Raw genomic sequence first — 22,627 nt, forward strand, 5'->3', positions numbered from 1 at the left:
TCATAATTAAAATATACCTCTCTGATCCATTTCAATGTATATTAGAAAGGCATAAGAGGAGAAGATGCTCTATGATACTTAAGAATTTCAGCCCAGGACCTTTGCCTGAAAATCATTACATACTTTGAAAATCTTTATGGATTAAATGGGAAAAAATTAAAGAAAAATATTCAGAACCAGATCCCAGGGAAATGTCAGATTTGTGTAGCTGAACTCACGAGTCATATATTCACCCTAATTACTTCCTAATTTATGGCATAATGCCTTTGAAAGATAAATGCCACAAATTCTACACAGATAATAAGATAATAAGAATATGACCAATAAGATAACTATGTCCAATTAAAGGATTGTCAAGTAATCTTTGCCACGATCTGTGGATGTGCCACTGAAAACCAAAACCAATACAAATGGAGTCACGAACATTTAAATCAAGACTGGGATGTTGGCAGACTTTAATTCCCATCAGCTTTAGCTAATACTGCTAATGGGGAGAGATGTTGGGAGCTGTGCTCTCCAAATATCTCAAAGATCAAAGTTGTCCACCTCCATTTCAATGTCCTGGCCCATAATGCACCCAATATTCTAACCCATATCACCAATTGACAACACTGGCCTATGTTCAAGCTTTGGCATGACAGGCAAGCACCCATAGGAAATTCTACAGTGGCTCAGGGCAGTACTACTCAAAGTAGTGGCCCATGGACCAATGCTAGTCCTTGAGCCACTGTTTGCTGGTTCCTGCCAAGTTTCCAGAAAAGAAAGTAGGAATTGTAAATAATGGGCACAAATATGCTACCCATTCATGACACGCTGAGGAAAAACACTGCCAGCCCCACATGTTGGAGAGCTTGAGATCTACTCAGTTAGGAGGACAATGGTCAATTTAAACCAGAAATTCTCTTTTCAGTCCAAGAATTCATGAACACTGATAGTAATACTCACCTATTATTTGTCCTGAATAGTGGCTTGCAAGTTTCCACCTGCAGGTCTTATACCTATCAATACCCCAAGGCTTCAAAATATTTAGGCCTGTTACAGACAGCCAAAATAAAGCTGCTTCGAGTCACAGTGGAGGTATGGTGTTTCAATGATGCATGTGTCCTAAGAGTCCAGAAGCCACACCAAAGCCACATTCCAGTCCTTAGGGCTGGAGCGTGGCTTTGGTGCGACTTCTGGACTCTTAGGACGCATGCATCATTGAAACACCATACCTCCACTGTGACTCGAAGCAACTTTATTTTGGCTGTCTGTAACAGGCCTTAGCTAATCCTTTTGTACAACTATATAAAAATACATGCTATTAATTACAACATCTTGGACATCATGCTCAGTGGCATGAGTAAATAGCCTGCTGTGTAATTAAGTTTACTCTTTAGCTTTTCTTTAAAAAAACATGTTGTCAATTTCAAGAGATAACTTTTCATTCTTGAATCTGGAAAACAAATAATTGTCCTCCAGGCATTCTTTCCACACCACCTGTTCGATACAGCTCTGTCAAGCCTCCTCTCCATTTTCCTGTTAACAAATTAATGGAGGTCTCTGTGTTTTAAATCCATCCTCCAATATTCTGCAAGCAGACCACTGTTTACTCTATAGGACTCTCCTTGGTTTCCTTCTCCTTTTGCACCCCAAAAAATCTACCCTGGAGAGGTCCCTAGCTATTGGGAGCAGATCTTAAGAGCAAAAATAGACTTTTCTAAAAGGAAAAATGATCCCTGCTCTTGAGATGTCCTTTTGTTTTTAAACTGGGACAAACACAATAGCAACAATATTCTATATGATCACATTTATGATGCCTCAGTTTAATCCCCGTCTAATTGCATATCTGCCCTAACTTGTTTTTCTTCAACATGGGACTGCAAATATCATTACAGCTAGAAGAATATAATGACCTGGTTTGGAAACATCTTTTCTTTCTTTCCTTTTTTAAGTTTCACTTGAACACCCAACCAGCCAAAAAGATCTACATAAATCTAATGCTTGCATCTAGTATGTTAAAATCAAAGACAGTTGTGTTCTGTTATTTCTTGCTTTCTAGAACTAGTAAAATATGATTTTAATGTTTCCCAACACTGCATCCTTCCTTTCTCCATTTTATCTAGAACTCCAGAGAGTTAGTTTTTAGACTATAACTCCCATAATCCACCTAGTATATACTAGCTGAGAAATTCTAGTCCTCCAAATTAGAATTCACAAATTCTGTCACATTGAACTTAGTAAAGAGACAGGATTTGTCGTTGTTATTTGTCATCATGTCAACTTCAGCTTATGGCAATGTTATGAATAAGTGACTTCCATCAACAGCCCTGCTCAGGCCTTGCAAACTCAGGTCCATAGCTTTCTTGATTGAGTCTATCCACCGGTACCCACTTTACTGAGTATTATTTGCCTTTTCTAATGAGTTCCACCTTCTCATTATAGGACAAACAGGATAGAAATATTTTAATTAATACCCTTTCTTCCACTGCTACATTCCAGACTTTAAAGAGACATCCTGTAACTGCTCAAATGCATGGCTCACTGAGCTTAATGATGCTTATCCCCACATACTGTATGCAGGGATGGATATAAAGAAATTTTCAACTATTAATTTCTCTCTCTCTTCCACATTTGACCAGAGCTATCAATGTGTATTCATACAATGAAGAATATTTTTCTCAACTGATTATTTTTAAAAATTAGTGTTAATGCCATATCTTGTCATGAAATGGTGTTATGGACTTCTGTGGAGTAATATGCAAGAAAAAGTACAACAACAATGCTTTAAATATGATATCACTATTTTCCTTCCTAGCTAGTCTTTATCCTCAATGCTTAACTTGGACAGGGGGAAAAGACCATTTGATGAGTAGGTTGCTAAACACCACATTATTGGTCAGCTGTCACAATGCCAACGTAGTAACAAATAAGTACTTTGCATTTTGTTTAGAGACATACCTCCCTCTCCTGTCAATGTGTACTTTGAGATACTTTGAATCTGGGTTTTGACTTTGATTTTGTCACTCCCAGTTTGCCGTAAGGAACTGTTCACTGCTTAGAAGCAATGTCAACCTTACTGTGGCCTCTCCAATTGAAAAACTGGAAGAGGACCAAGTATACTGCCTCCCAAATGCACTATACAGATCTACTTCAGTTAACAGTGTAAAGGTGTTCTTGGGCATTACTTCTTTAACAGAAAATTTGGTATCACAAGCAGAAATACAATGGAAAGAATAGGAGCACGACAAAAAAGAAAGATAATGCAACAAGTTTCAAAACTAACAATATGTGCATGTGAAATGAAACAAGGTCAGAAAGCCTGGCATACGTACACAGAACATTTTGACCTTTTTAGATATCACTTGAAGGCTTCTTCCAAAATGTATTCAAGGATGACATTTTCTTTCATCAACTTTCACTTTTCTTATGAATTCCATTTAGGTCGCCTAATTTATAGAACTATGCTTTCTAAAAGAAAAAGGAAAGGAAAGAAAAAAGAAAAGAAAAGAAACATGCTGCAGGGAACTCATCTTTTCTCTCTATTTTGCTGTTCATGCACACTCAGTAAGGGATTCTGGATGCAACTGCTATTTACCTTGCCTGTTGTAAGAAGGCACACATGGCTACAGTAGGATGGGTTAGAACAGAATCCTGCTGTTTCCCAGTTCAAGCTTTGTTGTTGCATAATTTTCTGCACACATGCTGCTGCAATCCCACCCTAAATGTTTGTGTTTCTCCAACCCTCTTTTCACCAATGTCAATGCTGCTATGAAAACTTCCAGCTAGACAATGTATAAAAGGGGAAACAGTGGGGGCAGGTTGGGTATAAAAAGCCTTTGTAAAAAGGTGCTTCCCTCTAAGAGGTTTTGTTAACTGAGATATGCCTATGTGATGGAAATCCTGCCTTTCTTTACCAGTTGGTTCATCTCTTCTTGTTTGCCTTGGCAGGCAGAAGGAAACAGCCAAAGGATAACACTTAGGGTTCTCCCACTAGGAAGAACAGCCCATGACTTTCAGAGCAGCCAGGATCCAGCTGGCCCAGGAAAGGCAGTCTCTGCACCATAAAATTCACCTTAAGTCAGAAAAATGCAGTAGACATTTCTGCTCATATGAGACCTGCCTAGAGCAATGATGAGGAAGCCTATGCATTTGAGCTACACAAACTCATTTTAAGAATCAAGAGTATCATACTTACAGACAGGGTAAGACGGATCTCAACATGATTGCAGTTTTTAGAAAGCCTTTTCCTTAATGCTCTGACAGCATCCTTGGGCCTGTGGTTATGAGAAATAGCACCAGAGAAAATATTACACATTGAACAGGCCTGTTAACCAGGGGTACATGATTAGATACTGTGCTGTGCTGATTTTAATCTGCAAAAACTAATCCCAGGATGGGGAAATCAAACATAGACAAGGGTTAATGCAGGCTGCTTAGCTACTTACACAATGATTGTCTTGATGATGACTGGGCCATGGGCAGAGGGTTTTCATAGGGTCTGTGCCACAGATGTGCACAGCAGTGCCCCGCTTACTAAACACAATATTACCCACAATCAGGAGTGATGGACAAGTTTCACTCTAATTTGAATAGTGCTCCCCCCATGTGTTACTTTACCCAACTGCTGGGATGGGGAGCTTATAGTCCTCCAGATGCTGGATTCCATCTTCCACCAGACCTGACAGCATGGCAGTGGTCAGGATGGTAGGATTGTTCTTCAACAACATCTGGAGGACCACAGATCCAGCGTCCCCGCCCTAAACGTATGAAAGGCAACTGCTGCATTATATGGAGGAAGGAAAAGTAATATTTCAAAGAAATATTAAGGTAAGCTCTTCACTACTCTGTACTTAGTGATCTCCTGTGCCTGCAACCTTCAGTAATTTAGCCTTTTCCCATCTATGATCCATCATATAGCAAGTGCAAATAGTTTGCCACTATTATTGTTTGCGTCTGATGGCTCACTGTAGGAAATTTGCATAGCAGAATGAGAACTTCCACATTGACCAGTATTTCCTCAACATTCATTGCTTTTACTCTCTACCCTATGTGATGGCCTCTCTTTATAAAGATATTGTCAGGATCTGAGTCCCTCAGAGTTCTTGCCATGCTTGTTAGTCATTTATGCTGTACCTGCTTTGCTTTGTATTACTGGTATTGTTGGGTGAAAAAAATGTTTATCTATGCTGGAGTTGGTTGATGAACAGATGTGAAGGGGAGGTAATAGGCACTGGGGATCTGGTGTCAGTTCTGTGGAAATGCCTGGTATGAACAGAAACAACGAGACTGTCATGGGAGGAGAGATGTTTTAGTTTAGGAATAAATGGGGTTTGAGCATGCAAAAATGTTTGAAATGCTTTGTGCTTTTAACATACTGTGTAACTGAAATTGCTTTTAGCCCCCATACTGTGAACTGCTTTGGTTTTCGAATCAAGCTTGTTGTTTTACACTAAAGTTTGGATTTATGCATTAAAGTCAGCCAGTACATGACAGAAATTCAACAATAACAATACTTAGTATTTAAATATCTCATGGCATGACCCAACAATCAAATGAGGTATATTTCATAGATCTAACTCTGCCTTCATTCTTGCATCAGATCAACTTCATTTAAAAGAGCCATTGCCCAAATTGTCTCTCCCATTCAGCAGGGCCAATTGCTAATAACATCATATTACCCTATCAAAAATCCTGTGACAAATTATGCAAGGCTAGGGGTGTTAGCAGCAGATTGGCTGTTTTCCAGTCTAATTATAGGATACTTCAAAACAATCTAGGTAATTTCTCTGCATGTGAGAAGACAAAACAGCTGTACTCCACCTCTTACGTAGTTGAAATATGGGGGTGGGAGGGTGGATGGCCTTCCATGTATACTGTGCATCTATTTATACATTCATATATAGGGTGTGGCAGAAGCAAGGAGAAAACATGGTTCCTTGCCTTGAATATGCCATGCTGGAATGAAAAATGAACAATGCATGCCAGGGAGTTGCATTAGATGGCCCCTGTAGCCTCTCCTAATTCTTAAGATTTCTATTATTCTATTATGGATACATAAACTGCTGCTAGAGCCTTTCAAGCTGTAGAGCAGGACACAGATGTTATCAGTCTATCTATCAATCATAAAACAGAGACTCCATTTAGCTATTATGTGAAATGTGATGAAACCTAAAGGGCAGAACTGGGATTGAATAGGGAGGAGAGGCTTTGGATATATAGAAGTGAGGAAAGACATAGTGCCATTGACTTGGCCAGTCATGAATGGGGGAGAGGACAGAGTAGCAAGGGCAACACACTCATTTTCTGGAGGCATTAACCACCACAGATCGTGACACAAACCTTAAAAGAACTGTTAAGATCAATAAGAACATCTTCTTAACAAGAGCTGCGATCTTTTTAATCAGAGAGCTCTTCGTTTACAATGCAACCTGAGCCAGCTGGCGCTGATGACTCTTTGCTTAATGAAGGATATCTTTGTTGCCCATCTAAATTAAAAGTTAGAGATCAAGCAACACATAAGATCATGACCATTTTGCTGCAAAGTGGCCAGCCTTTGGCTATGTAATTTATCTGTTCCAGCAGAGGGGAATTTTCTCTCTTACTGAGAAAATAGCAGGCCACTTGGCATGTCTCCACTGGCTAAGTGGCTATCATTCTGGTGTCAGAAAAAATGTACAGATGCCCAGCAACAGAGCCACAGTTTGAACTATGAAAGGGATAGCCACTGGGCTGACACAGACAAAGAGCTCTTTCACCTCTTAAAGCCATTATATGGAGACTTTTAAGATTTTTGTAACCATCCCTGAAACATTTTTTGACTGAAGGACAGAGTGTACATTCGCTAAATAAATAAAATGCTGCAATCCTATGCACACTTACTTAAGACCAAGTTCTACTAAATAGAATGGGATTTGCTTTCCAGCAAACATACACATGTATACGGTAAAGAAACAACCTAAGTTTTCCCTTTGCAGAAGAAACAGGCAAAACTTAGGGTGTTGTTTCAATTGTGTGCCTCACTTGTGGTGAACTTTCATTGTGTCAGAATCTTGTGACATGAACACATGCATTCTGTTCTACCTTACTACAGGCAAAATGAAGTTGCCTCCCACATGTGTGAAAAAAGTCTCTTATGCATAGGGTTGCCATAAGTCAGGACCTCCAAACCGGGACAAGTGTAGGACAAAATTTTCAAATGGAGGACACTTTTAAAAAAAATGGAGGACATGAGAAAAAATTTACTGATTTTTTAAAAAAATGTTAATATAAATGCATGTTTCTGAGGCTTCTATAGACAATTGCCCCCTCTTGCCCCCCCTTGCCCACCGCTTGCCCCCCGCCCACCGCTTGCCCCCTCTTGCCTGCCGCTTGCCCCCCTTGCCCACCTCCTCCTGACCATAGCAGCCGCATGAGCAGCCCTGCCCTGTGCAAGCGGCCACCGCGAGCACACAAGAGGCGCCGCGCGGCGCCTGAGGCCCCACGGAAGAGCATGAGAGGCCAAAGGCCCTGCGAGAGGCCAAAGGCCCTGCGAGAGGCCCATAGCCTCCTTCAGCGGCGCCCGGGGTGGGGGCTGGGACAAAGGCCAAACTGGGGCGGGACCGTGATGACCGGTCCAAACCTGGGAAAGTCCCGCCCCCCGGCGGGATATGGCAACCCTACTTATGCACCTCTGATAAGTTTTGTGGGATACACGGGTTTCCTATATAGAAGTGATATGTTGGTAAGAATTGTCATATGTGGAGTACAGAACAGAGTGCTTAGGAATGTTCTGGATGTAACCTGACATGTCTGACTTCTGGAATCTAGGAGTGATCCACCAGAGAGAAACAGGGCTGCCTCATGCATCATTATAAATACCATTATTGGACTATTTTGAAACTCAGACCGAACCAGTATTGGTCCTAATTGCACTTCTTAATTTTTCAAGGCAGTTCATTCTTTAATTATCTCAGGATGTGTTTGTGATCAGACATGGAACCAACATCATTCCTGTTTGCTAATGACATGCCTAAAGTTCAACATTTTATGTTAAAGTCCCCATACACCTTACTTCAGAGAGATTTTGGCAATTTAAACAGTGAAGCCTAAGAACAGTTTGGGTTCAAATCCTCAGCCTCTTTCTTTCAGGCTCGCCTAATTCACAGGATTATTGTGAGAAGGAAAGGGCTGCTCTGAGCTCTTTGAATGAAGGGTGGGATACCCAATGTTATTAAGAAATATCATCTCAGCCAATGGATTTAAGAAATTAACTTTTTCCTTTCTGCTATCCTTCTTCTAGGTTTCTATATAGAGAATACTGTCTTTCCTCAGATTTTCCAAATTTGTCTATACCCTAGATCTGTGGAATACAACCACTGAGACCATATAATAAACAATTCCCAGTTATTTCAACAGAACATATCTTGGCCAGTGGGTTTAAGATTACAGACTTAATATTAGCCTCTGAATTCCATCACTGTTCTACTTTTTTCATTGCTGTTTACATAAATGTTCAGCAACAAACCCTATTATTTGATGAAGAAATTGCTGTTGGTTATGCCAATAAAAATGCCAGAAACCAACCAAGTTCATAACAATGTTTGCAGTTAAAATTACTTTGGGATTGCTTCACATTTTCTCTTCTAAAATTTCCAAAGGGCTAGTCATGTCTGTTGAAACTAAAAACAAGGAGCTCTGTTGAAGCCCTATTTTATTTTGGTGTGAACCTCCCTGAACAGGAACATAAATTTACAGTACATGGAGTATGGACTTTATGTATACCTGTTAGGAGGTAGAACAGTAAACAGTGAGGCCAGAGGGAAATGAAATTTAGAGACTACTGATAGTGGCATTACATCATTAACACTGACCATTCATCAAACTGTTGTTGATAACAGAAACAACCTGACACTGGATAAGCCAATTATTACTTGTAATGTGATAAGAAACTGTTATCCCAATTGGACACTTTTGGTAATGTACTAGAATCAAATACTAGATTATACTTCATGAATCTGATTAAGTGGGCTACAATCCACAAATGCTCATCCTATAATGATTTTTGCTACTCTCGAGTAGATCTAATCAATGAGATTTACATACCTATTGATTTATCATTGAGCAACTGATTCAATGGCTCTACCCCAGCTAGGTCAAAAATTCTATTTTGACCTTACACCACTGAGGTGCCACAGGACTCTATTTTGAAACAGTCAGGTGTAGATAATTATATTGTGCAGGTTCTGTACCACACACATTGCTATGTACAGCTAATGTAATACTCATGTACAACAAATGTGTGCTTTCAGCTTCCATAGAAAGACATGCACCATGACTAGGTGCAGCTCCTTAATGCACATGCACTCAGAGTTGGTTTCCCAACTTATAAACTGGGGTTTGTAGCTGCATCCTTTAGCAGGAATTTACAGTGAAACTTTTTACAAAGTGGAAATAAATACTACATTTTCACTTGGTATTTGCTGTTAAACAAATTCAGGTTAAAGGTAGAGTTACCCAAGCTGAGTGAAACTTGGCAGTCCTAACATGCCCTGAAAAAGATGCACTTGCCAATATGTGAAATTACCAATAGTGACCTGCTGAATTTTAGCTAGATCAGAATTTGCCACAGCTTTGATCTAAGCCTTTACAGAATTTTAATGAGTTTGGGAAACTACTTTTTAAATAAACTACATCCCAGAATCCCCAACTAGCATGGCCAGCTCAGAAATCCCAACTTTGTATTTTAAGACTGCATGCACACAGACAGCAAATCAATATAGGTCAAAAGAGTTTCCAGAGGGAAAAACACCCTTTATCTCTATCATCATCATCATCAAACATTCTGCATTGGAGGAGGTAACTATAACTTATTAAAAAACCCCAAATCCCATGCAAAGTTTCTAAAGGCAATCAGTCAACTTACCCTTGCTCTGTTGTGTTGATGATGTCACAGATATGCATGAACTGACCCCATTCTTCTGTCTGTAGGGCTCCAAAAGTAGCCTTTTCTGCAGAGAAAATTTCTTTTAATGAATGCTAATAATGCAATGCCCATATACAGTATAATAAGCTCATTTAGAATGCCTTAAATGGAGAGGTTTTTATTTAAAGAGAACATTTTCCAAATTGCCTAGAGACATGGCAAAAAAGATGTCCTTCCATGGGAGTAACAACCACTACTTGACACCAATGCACAAGTAAAGTGGAAGGCTAATTTTAGAAGAAGAAATTCAATGGACTTTCAATATAAAGTTTCTCTGAAATACTGAATAGCTTGGAGGATGCTCACAAAGGATGCATGGAAGTCTGAGGAGTGGGTTGTTAGGTACCATCAATAGTGTAGAGCAGCGGTTCTCAACCTGGGGGTTGAACAACCCTTTCACCAGGGTTGCCTAAGACCATTAGAAAACACATATTTCTGATGGTAGCAACAAAAATAATTTTATGGTTGAGGGTCACCACAACATGATGATCTGTATTAAAGGGTCATGGCATTAGGAAGGTTGAGAAACACTGGTGTAGAGGAAAATCATGTATCTCTATTGACAAGCTCACTAGAGTCTAGCAATTTAGAGGAAAGAAGCAATATAAAAGAAGTCAATTAATACAATGAATAAAATTAGATAGCTTACTTACACAACCAAGGAACCCAAAGAGGAACAAAATAATGCATGTCGCTCCAACACCAATTCAGTGCGGGGGGGGGGGGTCCAACATATATGCACACACTAATTATTTTGACTACAGGTTTAGGGGTAGTTACTCCAGCCCACCTCAGTTAACACAAAGGATGCATAGGCAAGGGGAAATGTACAAATTCATTCTGACACTTCAGAGATGAAACTGGAAGTCACAATTTAACAATATTTTAAAGCAGACATGCACCCTCTTAGATATGTTGGACTACAACTCCCACCACTTCTTGCCACTGGACAGTGCTGACTGTTCAGAATGCTAATCCAGCATGTCCCCATGATCTTGTTCTATATCAAGACACACACTTGGGAGAGAAAGGAGCAGGAAGACAAGTAGTGTGTTCTGTGTACAGTCGGCCCTTCTTATACACGGATTTTTTAAACACGGATTCAAGCATCCACGGTTTGAAAATGTTCAAAAAAAAGTATACATTTCAAATATCAAACCTTGATTTTCCATTTTTTATAAGGGGCACCATTTTGCTATGTCATTATATTTAATGGGACCTGAGCATCCATGGATTTTGTTATCCACGGGGGATCTTGGAACCAAACCCCAGCGTATAACAAGGGTCCACTGTAATAACAAACTGCAGGAAGCTAACCATGCTCCTCCAGACTTCATTTGTTATGCAAGGCAGTAAAAATTACTTGAAGGACTGTGAGCCCATTAGGGTTTTAAAATAATCTGGAGAGGCTCTCCTCTCTGACCCACCACCTTCTCTAACTCATTTGGTGTGGGAACAAGGCAGAGGGTCTTCTTGGTGGCTGCTCCCAGACTTTGGAACTCCCTCCCCAGAGAAGCCATGATGACCTCATCCTTGCTCTCCTTCCAGAGGAAGATTAAAACCAGGCCTCTATCTACTATTGAAGTTGGGTCCTTAATGCAATGTGGTGTTGGTTTTGATGTTTTTAAAGGTCTGTATATAGACTTTATTTTTGTTGCCTTAATGCCTTCTATTATTTTAATATATGAATTTTTAACTGTATATTTTATACCTTCTTTTAACTTGTGTAGTGTTTTTAACCTGTATTGTTTAAAATGTTGTTAGCTGCCTTGAGTCCCATTAAGGAGAGAAAGACATAATAATGAAAAAATAAATACAATAAATAAAATAATAATAATTAAAATTAATGCCACAAGGAGTAAGTACTCCACATAGTCTGCAATGACCATAAACAGTGAAACTGTACTGCCAAATTAGGAAATAATTAATAATAATAATAATTTGTTTTATTTATATACCGCTATTCAAAAGATCATAGCGGTGAACAGCAAGTAAGCTAATTAGCAAGTAAGCTAATTTAGGAAAGCCTAAGTGGTCTTTTGTTCTGCTGAATCGAGTTCAGAGCAGCCATGGAAAAAGATTCTCCTGCTCCTCTGCTCCTGAGTTATGTTTTTTAACCTTTGAATGCTTAGTGTAATTTTATATTGCCTTAGTGAAATTATTTTAATTATTTTTAATTTGTACTGCAAGCCACTTTGGGTCCCTTTCTGGGAGAAAGGCAGCATATAAATGAAATAAATAAAGTTCTCTACAGGGAGCTTTGACCTCCCGGATAGATATAAGGATGCCACCCATTTGTTTGCCTTTCCCCCAATGCAAACAGAGCTCCTAGGCTTTCCCTAGCAGTAGCAGAAACAGGAAAGCTTCTCCTGACAGTGGAAGTGAGATACAGCAACAGAAGAAAAATGCAGCTGTTCAATTTCTGTTCATTAGACAGTGGCTGGGGTAACATGACAGAAGAGCAACAAGCAAATATTGGCCCTGTCCAGATGGGCCCTTTGTGGTGCGTCCACGACATGCTAGGGTTGCCTCGGGGCGGCACATGCACACGCCCCACAACCCTGCGCAGCTGCGACATAACTACGCCATCTTTGGCGCTTTGCAGCACCGCAAATAGGAGCCACTTTTGGGAGCTCCTTCATTGCTGCACAAGTGTGCCGCACAATTTGTATGCTGTGGTGCAGCTGCGCAGCAGAGAGAGGTGCTGGGGAGGCACCTCTTTTTGGCGGTCTGTACCCCACCATTGTTTGAGGATGAAATTGGTGTCTCCAACCCAAAAAAACCCTCCCCTCCATGACAACAGTGACTGATGCAGTTGTTGAATACAAATGTCAGGAGTGACTGAAAAATATCAACAGCTTCACGAGAGTGTCATCCAGAAGTCTAAACAAAAGATTCCTCAGAAAATTTTTAAGACCCGACATTTTATTAAAGCATAAACTTTCACATCTCACAACCCCACTTCCACAGAGGTTCACAATGTAGAAAGCTTGTTAATCTTAGCAAAGGTTCAATTGTTTTAGCTATGGTGGAATAATACAGACCGTCTGAACTATTATTCAGATACATTAATGGAGTAGTATTGTACTCCATTAATATATCTGAGAAAATGGATGGTAATCTGTAATACAAGATCATGCTAAAATAAATGGCTTAGAGCCTGGACAGACAGGCCAAAATAAAGCTGCTTCAAGTCACTTTGGAAGCATGCTGTTTAAATGCTGCATGTGTCCTAAGAGGCAGGAAGCTGTGCCAAAGCCACACTCCAGTCCTAAGGACTGGAACACAGGTTTGGCGCAGCTTCTGGCTTCTTAAGATGTGTGTGTCATTTAAATAGCATACCTCCAAAGTGACCCAAAGCAGCTTTATTTTGGCCTGTCTGTTCAGGCCCTTTGTCTTTTTTTTTAAAAAAAATGGGGTTATAAAAATAATGATTACAGATGAATCAGACAACTTTAAAGGAGGTAATGAAGACACTGAAATAGTTAAAGATTTTCAATACCATGTTGCTATTGTAGGTGGTGGTGTGTGCCTTTGTTTATGACTTACGGCAACCCTACGGCCATGAGGTTTTCTTGGCAAGATTTGTTTGGAGTGAGTTTGCCACTGCCATTCTCTGAGGCTGAGAGAGTGTGACTTGCCCAAGGTAACCCAGTGAGTTTCATAGCCAAGTGGGGATTTGAACCCTGTTTTCCAGAGTCACAGTCCAGTGCTCAAACCACTATGCAATGCTGGCTCTCGTGGCTCAGTCACAAATCAACACAGGACCTTATCACACTAGACGAATCCTGCTCAGAAGTGGGAAGTAGAAAAAAACCTGCAAACGTGGGATGATTTTCATATGACTTTTCTACTGAATAGCAATATCGCAAAAATAAAGTGAATAGAAAGTGGACAAAAATGACACCTTTTTACTTTTAGGAAGGACAGATCTGAAGGAACTAGCCAAGCCCCTCAAGTGTAAAGACATATCATTGAACACCAAAATCAGGATCATCCATGTCACAGTATTACAGTTTTCTGAAAGCTGGACAGGGAAGAAAACTTTGGCGGGTTACACACCGCCATTTAGTACGTATTCTATACGTACTAGGGTTAGGAAGGGGCGGTGCTTCCGCACCCCCCTAACCCTAGTACGTATAGAATACATACAAGATGGCGGCGCCCTGTTCATACGGGCGCCGCCATCTTTACATATCGGACGCTGTGCGTCCGGACGTCGCGCGGCGTCTATGACATCGTGAGTCCGCCCCAGGCGCCTTGCGACGTCATAGAGGCGCCGCAAAAAGAAGCTCCAAAATGGAGCTTCTTTTTTGCTCCGCGCGGGAGCTGTGCGGTGTGGCTGCTGCAGCTCCCTCACGGAGCAAATGCCGCCGGCGGGAGACCGCCGCAAAGCGGCAGTCTATAACCCACCTTTGAGAGACAGAATCAACTCATTTGAAATGTGCTACTGGGGGCGAGTTCTTTGGATATCATGGACTGCCAAAAAGACAAGAGCAAATCCTAGAGCAAGAGCAAATCCTAGGGCAAATCTGGCCTGAACTCTCCCTAGAAGACTATGGAGTTTATCACACAGGAGGAATTTCTCTTAATTTCGAATGAAAAGAAAGTAGGGCCAGAACACATTCACGTGAATTTGCTAGTTCAGTGAATTTACGTGAATTCGAATTGCATTCGAACTGACTTCCCATTGCCCGAAATTGCATGTGGTAGTCTATCACGCAATAACATTAAACCCCATTATTGTGTTCGGATTGCCATTGGATTATACTTCCAATTTCCCTTGTCTGATAATGTCCGAAACTGAAACTGTTGCACTTTGGAGATATCATGAGATAAGGTGACTCACTGAAAAAGATTAAAATGCTCAGTAAAGCAGAAGGCAGCAAGAATGAGTTTGCAAGACCTGAACTGGGTGGTAGATGACCAGCCATCTTGGAGGTCTCCCATTCATAAGTTGCCCTGAGAAGTTAAACTCAATGGGACAGCAAACAACAACAGGTGCCACAAAACGCTGTCTGCCCTCTGCTTTGTTACTGAAACAGCCTGAGGCCACTCTTTCTTTCAAAGCTGTTCCCAAAGTTCAAGAGATAAGCTGTGATTTGTGTGACTGAGACACACAAGTCACCTTGGGCCAGCCACTCTCCTTCTTATCCCAATGTGTGGTGGTAAACATGGGGAGCAGATTGGAAACCAGGGCTGCCCCTGGTGCCACAACTACCATTCCCAGAATTCCATAGCCTTGAGCCAGGGCAGTTCAAGTGGTGTCAAACCACATTATTTCTCCAGTGTGGATGCATCCCAGGTGTGCCTTTTGAACATGCCAGAGGAAAGCAGGTTAGAAAACTAACTAACAAGTCAAGGTATACCATTCTGGTCATAGAAACAAGAGTCATATGAAGTTTATCACACTGGGGCTAATTTCGGCATTAAAGAGAGAGTAAAGCACACTTAAAGCGTCCCACAAACAGAGCAAAAATGGCGAGTAACTGTGGGAATGATTATCACATGCACTTGTGCAAATAAAGTGATATCGGAAATGCACTGTCGCTGAAATCCTGAAAGTAAAAAGATGTGAGTTAATGCTTCTTTGTGAAGTCAAAGACTTTCATGGCTGACATCCATAGTTTTTTGTGGGTTTTTCGGGCTCTGTGGCCATGTTCTAGAAGAGTTTATTCAGATAATTAAACAGAGAGTCTGTGAACATCTAGAAAGCAATTCCATAATCACAAAAAGTCAACATAGGTTTCAGAGAAACAAGTCATGCCAGACAAACCTGATCTCTTTTTTTGATAAAATTACCAGCTTGGTAGATGAAGGGAATGCTGTGGATATAGTATATCTTGATTTCAGTAAGGCCTTTGACAAAGTTCCCCATGACATTCTTGCAAACAAGCTTGTAAAATGTGGGCTAGACAAAGTAACTGTTACATGGATTTGTAATTGGTTGACCGGCCGAACCCAAAGGGTGCTCAACAATGGCTCCTTTTCATCCTAGAGAGAAGTGACCAGTGGGGTCCCACAGGGCTCTGTCCTGGGCCCAGTGTTATTCAACATCTTTATCAATGACTTGGAGGAAAAATTGGGGGAATACTTATCAAATTTGCAGATGACAACAAATTCGGAGGAATAGCTAATACTCCAGAGGACAGGATCAAAATTCAAAATGACCTGAATAGACTAGAAAGCTGGGCCAGAGCTAACAAAATGAACTTCAACAGGGAGAAATGTAAGGTATTGCACTTAGGGCAAAAAAATGAAATGCACAGATATAGGATGGGGGACACCTGGCTTAAGGAGACAACATGTGAAAGGGATCTAGGAGTCCAAGTAGACCACAAGTTGAACATGAGTCAACAGTGCGATGCGGCAGCTAATAAGGCCAATGCAATTTTAGGCTACATCAATAGAAGTATAGTGTCTAGATCAAGGGAAGTAATAGTGCCACTATATTCTGCTCTGGTCAGACCCCACCTGGAATATTGTGTCCAGTTCTGGGCACCACAATTCAAAAAAGACATTGAGAAACTGGAGCGTGTCCAAAGGAGGGCAACTAAAATGGTGAAGGGTCTTGAAACCTTGCCCTATGAGGAACGACTTAGGGAGCTGGGGATGTTTAGCCTGGAGAAAAGAAGGTTAAGAGGTGATATGATAGCCCTGTTTAAATATTTGAAGGGATGTCATATTGAGGAGGGAGCAAGCTTGTTTTCTGCTGCTCCAGAGACTAGGACATGGAGCAATGGATGCAAGCTGCAGGAAAAGAGATTCCACCTCAACATTAGGAGGAATTTCCTGACAGTAAGGACTGTCTGACAGTGGAACAAACTTCCTCGGAGTGTAGTGGAGTCTCCTTCCTTGGAGGTCTTCAAACGGAGGCTGGATGGCCATCTGTCAGGGATGCTTTGATCTGGATTTCCTGCATGGCAGGGGGTTGGACTGGATGGCCCTTGTGGTCTCTTCCAACTCTATGACTCTATGATGTTTCGCCTGCATCAGTGGCTGGCATTCTCTGAAGATGCCAGCCACAGATGCTGGTGAAACGTCAGGAATAAACTCTTCTAGAACATGGCCACAGAGCCCGAAAAACCCACAAAAAACTATTAATGCTTCTTTGTGACCACTTTAATGGCGGGTTTTGCGTGGTGTTGTGTGACATCCTTTCGGGGAATTATGCGACTTCCCCAGGATATTCAGGGGATAAATTCCTGATTTCCTTCATGTGATAAACTCCATAGAGTTGGAAGATACCCCCAAGGGCCATCCAGTCCAAGCTCATTTTGCCATGAAGGAAGATACAACTGAGGCACTATCAAGCCTTTGTGTAAAAGCCCCCAAAGGAGGAGACCTCCCCACTCTGGGAAGCACCCTGTTCCAGGGTGTGGTGGACGATGGGAGCTGAAGTCCAGCCCAGTGGGCAGGACTGGAAAAGTCCCAGGCGATGGAAACCAGGGGGGTCTTGGGGGGCAGCTTCTTTCTCAGCAGCCAGGTTGAACCAGGCCCTCCAAAGGGAGGCTAGGGGTCCCTTCTGAGGCTAGCTCTCTTCAGCTTGGCTAGTGAGGGAAAAGGCCAAGCAGCCCTTTCCCAGGGTCCTCTGCCCAGGGATCCTCCTCGCCTCAAAGGAGGACAGGGCACCCAGGAAATGGAGGCCATTCCAAGGGAAGGTGGAGGACACGGCAAAATAAAAAGCCACAAACACTCCTTCAACTACAAACATGTTTCAGAGGCTGCCTGAGCACTGGGGAACTAATCCGGTTTAAGGCCACTCCAACTGCCCGGGCTCTATGCTATGGAATTCTGGGAAGGGGGGTCGGTTGTGACCCCAGAGCGAAGCCCAAGGCATCCACACCAACCACAATCTCCCAGGAGTAACAACAACAAGGGCTAGTATTCCGGATCAAGCCAAGTGATACATACATATACAGATACAGATACTGTATATAGCGAAGCTCTGATGCCACAATCAACGCCCTTTCCCAGAGTTCCACAGCACGGAGCCCGGGCAGCTCGAGTGACCTCACACCGGGTTAGGTCCGAAACACACCGCAGAAATAATCCAGACTGAGACCGCTTTAACTGCCTTGGCTCAACCTTAGGGGGATTCTTGGGGACTGGGTTTGTGGGGCGTTTCCTTTTCTCTCTGAGAGAGAGAGAGAGAGAGAAAGGGAACTCTGGTGCCCTCGTCACAAAAAACACTAGAGTTCCCAGAGTTCCATACCATTGAGCCAGGGCAGTTAAAGTGGTCCCAATCCGGACTATATCTGCAGTGTGTGTGGTTTGGTCCTTAGGTTCTCCTCCGGTGCGGAGGCAGCCAGGGTCCTTCTCCAAAGGGAGGGCGCCTTTTGGACTTGGCAGGAGGCTGTCCGGGAAAAGGAGGACGGCTGGTGTCCTCCCTGTGTGTGTCTGGAGGGGGGAGCTTACCTATCAGGTAGCCCACCGCGGTGCCAAAGGGGTCCTTCTGGCTCTTCCCGAAAGCCATTCCGGCGCTTCAGCCTCAGGAGCAGCCAGTGCCGCCTTCTTCCTTCTCCTTCTGCTGGTTTTGCTGCTGCTGAGTAGTAGGAGCCCAGACCTGGGAAAGAGGAGGAGGAGCAGGAGGAGGAGGAGGCAAAGCCCAGGTGGGAAAGAAGAAGGAGGAGGAGGAGCAGCCTAGTCGCAGCCCACTTCCAGACCGCTTGAACCCCGCTGGCGCCAGGGCTATATGGGGCAGTCAGAGGGACCACCAGGACCTGCCCTCCATTCCAGCCTTCTTCTCCCCAGGAGGAATCCCAGTTGGAGCAACGCCCAAGAAGCAGGCATTGATATTTATTCCAAGATTTAAGAACAACAACCATGTAGTAAAGCTCATGCCCATGTAAACTAGGAGTGGTAGAATTCAAAGATATAGCCGTGTTAGTCTCTAGAATCAGTCTCTAGAGAGGTCTTGTAGCACCCTTGAGACTCACTGGAAGAAAGAAAGTTCGCAGCATGAGCTTTGGCCTTCTTTTTTGCATTGACATCAGCTTTTCTACATCCCCCCTCCCCCCCTTGGACTTTTCCTACATTTGGTGGCGGTGCCTGTTGTCCTCCGCTTTGGCTGGTCACCCTGATGCTGTGGAATCCTGGGATTTCTACTTTGTTGTGGCTCCAGTGCTCTCTCTGACGGAGAAGACTCAAGGTCTCTCCCCTCAGAAAGGACAATTCCCAAAATTCCAGTGCGTTGAGTCATGGTAGTTGAAGGGGTGTCAAAGTGGATTACTTCTGCAGTGCGGATGCAGCCTCATGAGCGCCCACAGATTTAAATGTGGGGCTATATACAGTATGAAGGAGTAGCTGCGGTTCCCAATTCAGTTGCTCTGGCTCTCCTGAGCTTTCCAGCTCCCTGAAGCCTAAGTCACTTATGGACCTCATTCTCATTTACAAATAAATCAGTTTGCAATCCAAATTGATGGTTCAGTTCAACAGCGGAGTGTGGTTCACACTACATTTGCCCCAATCGCATTTTCTTGTTGTAAAATAACCCACCTGTCGAATCAATTCAAAATGGACCCTCTTCTGCGGGTCGCGGGTCGCTGATCACGTCAGAGGAAATCAGTTTGGATCGACATCTCGTTCACACTTGCACTGAATCAATTTATTACAAAAGACGCAGAAAAAATGAGCATCAAAAAGATGCATGTTAAATGGGTCTAGTGCAGGGGGGCCCTTGCCAAACCACTTCAGTGATTCAGCTCAAGTGCAAACAAGGGTAATTAAACCACTTCAAACTAGTTAGCAAACTGGTTTATAACATAGTGGGAATGAGGCCTTGGACTATTTACTGGGTGCATCTACACTGTAGAAAGGATGCCACTTGACACCACTTTTTGTGCTGTAGCTCCAGCCTATGGGATCCTGAGATTTGGAGGTTCACAAAGTTTTCAAAAAGTTCTGGTGCCTCACCAAACTACACATCCCAGGATTCTTTTGACTGGATGCCAAGGTCCAAAACACACTGCAGAAATAATCCAGTTGGAGATCGCTTTAACTGCCCTGGCTCAGTGCTAGGGAAGCTGGGAATTGCGGTTGATCCTGGCCCCCGAGGATCACTTTTTATATGTGAGTTTCAAGAGCTTGTTGGAAATATATCTGAACAATACCCACACCTCTGAAACCAGAGTGGCAGCAAGATGAGATGGCTAGCTGTCAGGAATGAGACCATTTAGGCCCTTGAGCATTTCCTACTACCAGAAAGGAACCAACCCTGCCATTAACCAGATGGCCCTCCTTATCCACAGAATTTTTATCCACAGATTCAAGCATCCATGGCTTAAAAATATTCAAAAAAGTATAAATTCCAAATAGCAAATCATGATTTTGCCATTGTATATAAGGGACACCATTTTGCTATGCCATTGTATTTAATGGGACTTGAACATCCACGGTTTTTGTTATCCATGAGGGTGGTCCTGGAACCAAACCACAGCAGATAACAAGGGCCCACTGTAATGGTAGATATCTTGTGAACTCTTTGACAGTCCTTCTCTCTTAGAGGTCAGGAATATGTAACCCATACAGACTCTTCTAGACCCCTGTAATCTTCCATCTGCTGCCCCGGTATGGTGGAGGATATGATTCCATTTGGCAGCATTGAAGCAAGAATTACCATCCAATACATGGACTGGGGAAGGGACGCCATTTTATATTTTACTTCAAGCTGTAAGATATGGTGGGAAGGGAGTATTGGGCCACCTCTGTTGGCCAAAAATATAAAAATTATGATAAACACCAAAATTTAAAAACAAATCGAACTGTACGTATCACTTTGCTCTTCTTGGCCCAGAATAATGGACCTTGTTATTCCTTGTATATTGTTGTTGCCATTGTTGCATGTTTCCAAGTCATTTCCAATTTATGGCCATTTCATGGGGTTTTCTCAGCAAGTTTTTTCGGAGGGGTTTACATACTGTAATTTCTTGATGAACTTACCTGTCTTTTCTTATATGCTGAATTATTTCCATATTTATGGAGGATGGTGCTGATTCTCTTTCTGTTACTAATCATTGTGTGTGTGTGTGTGTGTGTATGCAAGTACACATTCACACGCATACTCAGAGTCATTAACACAGACCGAGTGACCAGGTCGCTTTATCAAGTTATTTGAGGTTACATGTTGGTGAGGTTTTTTTTGTTTGTTTAGGGAAGCTGGTAATTTGTGAATTATTAAGGTCCCAAACACTCTGCAGAAATAATCCATTTGGAGACCTCTTTAACTGCCATGCCTCAATGCTAGGGGATTCTGGGAAGTGTGGTTTTGTGAGACACTCAGTCTCCTCTGTCAGAGAGCTCTGGTGCCACAATAAACTACAATTCCCAGGCTTCCCTAGCACTGAGCCAGGGCAGTTAAAGCTGTCTCAAACTGCATTATTTCTACAGTGTGCTTTGGTCTTTGGACCTAAGTCACTCTTCCTTTCTCTCTGTGTATGTGTTTGTGTGTGTGTGTGTGAAAGAAAACAAGAAAGAAAGGCAGGCAAGCAGGGGGGAGGGGGGTTGGTCTGGCCAGTCAAATTTTTTATATGTTCATTTGATTTCACAAGAGGAATGTTTCAAACTGAACTATGGATGCTGAGAGACCTAAGTGGGGAAAGACAATGTAATGGAAAATTAGGGACTGGGCAGAGCACCCCTAAGGAGCAACCTGCAGCACTCTCCATCTTTGCCAGATTGGGGCCATAACAACCCCGCACGCTGCAGTACTGATCTGGCCTTTCCAGGCCACAAAAAGGAGCTGCAAAAAGTGGCTCCTTTTTGTGACCTGGAAAGGGTACCGTAGCCACCGTGCCGCAGCTTTATGGTGCTCCCTTGGTGCTGCATCATCTAAACACAGCGCCAGAGGAGCGCTATGACACCATGTACCCTGTGGTGCAACGTGCAGCATCATGCCACCATGACGGCAGTCGGAGCATGCGTTGTATGGGCTCCACATCCTGACTCCGCCCCCAGTCTGGCCTTAATGGCCAGTCTGCACAGCCCAGTGATGTAGCTGGGGGAGTGGGTCCATGGGGTTCAGACCCCCCACCTTCTGAAGCTGCGCTGTAATACAATGAATGATGTGCGCGCACCGCTGCAACCAACTCCCCCCCTTCCCAAAATCCTGGCTACGTCCCTGCACAGCCCCTGAGTCTTGTTAGAATTATTATTGTGACTTTATTTTATTTTAAAAATACACTCAGTAAAATATCACTTCAACATGCTCAGACAAAGCAGCCTTAGATACAGATAGAAAGACAGCATGCATATACATTCTTGTGCCTTCAAGTCATTTCTGAACTACTGTGACCCTAAAGTGAACCTATCAGAGAATTATCTTGGCAAGATTTGTTCAGAAGAGGTTTGTCTTTGTCTTCTTCTGAGGCTGAAAGAGTGTGACTTGTAGAAGGACATCTAGTGTGTTTCAGTAGTTGAGCAGGGATTTGAACCCTGGTCTCCCAGAGTCCTAGTCCAACATTCAAACCACTACATCACACTTACTCTCTAGTTATCAGTATACATCACTTTACTATTGTACCAATGCAAATTGTTTAACCCCATGCCAGGACAAAACAAAAAAACCAAACCCTGCACCTGATTATTTGGGCACACCAAAGACTTGCTAACAGGCCAAGCTGTCTGCTTAGTTTCTGGCCAGATGGCAGGCCTAGACAATAGCTGGACAAGAGTTGCTCAAGGCTT

At 42.6% G+C, this 22,627-nt stretch overlaps 1 protein-coding gene across 3 annotated transcripts in view; it reads right to left on the reverse strand.

Annotated features, from left to right (window-relative positions):
* TOM1L1 (target of myb1 like 1 membrane trafficking protein) overlaps window positions 1-18,456 on the reverse strand; it is a 59,069-nt gene extending 40,613 nt beyond the window's left edge. For 2 of the 3 annotated variants that reach the window (XM_089478477.1, XM_089478469.1), the window contains exons 1-3: window positions 18,362-18,456; window positions 9,884-9,968; window positions 4,178-4,256 (exon numbers count right to left, since the gene is read on the reverse strand). In XM_089478477.1, the coding sequence (XP_089334603.1) occupies window positions 4,178-4,256; window positions 9,884-9,968; window positions 18,362-18,419 (222 nt within the window). In that variant the 5' untranslated portion in view covers window positions 18,420-18,456. The remainder of the gene's footprint in view (window positions 1-4,177; window positions 4,257-9,883; window positions 9,969-18,361) is intronic. The other variant, XM_089478488.1, reaches the window with a different exon arrangement.
* Between the last annotated feature and the right edge of the window lie 4,171 nt (window positions 18,457-22,627).

Source organism: Sceloporus occidentalis, unplaced genomic scaffold (genome assembly GCF_023333645.1).
Source record: "Sceloporus occidentalis isolate IW3139 unplaced genomic scaffold, rSceOcc1.0.p SCAF_1, whole genome shotgun sequence".
Lineage (NCBI taxonomy): Eukaryota > Metazoa > Chordata > Lepidosauria > Squamata > Phrynosomatidae > Sceloporus > Sceloporus occidentalis.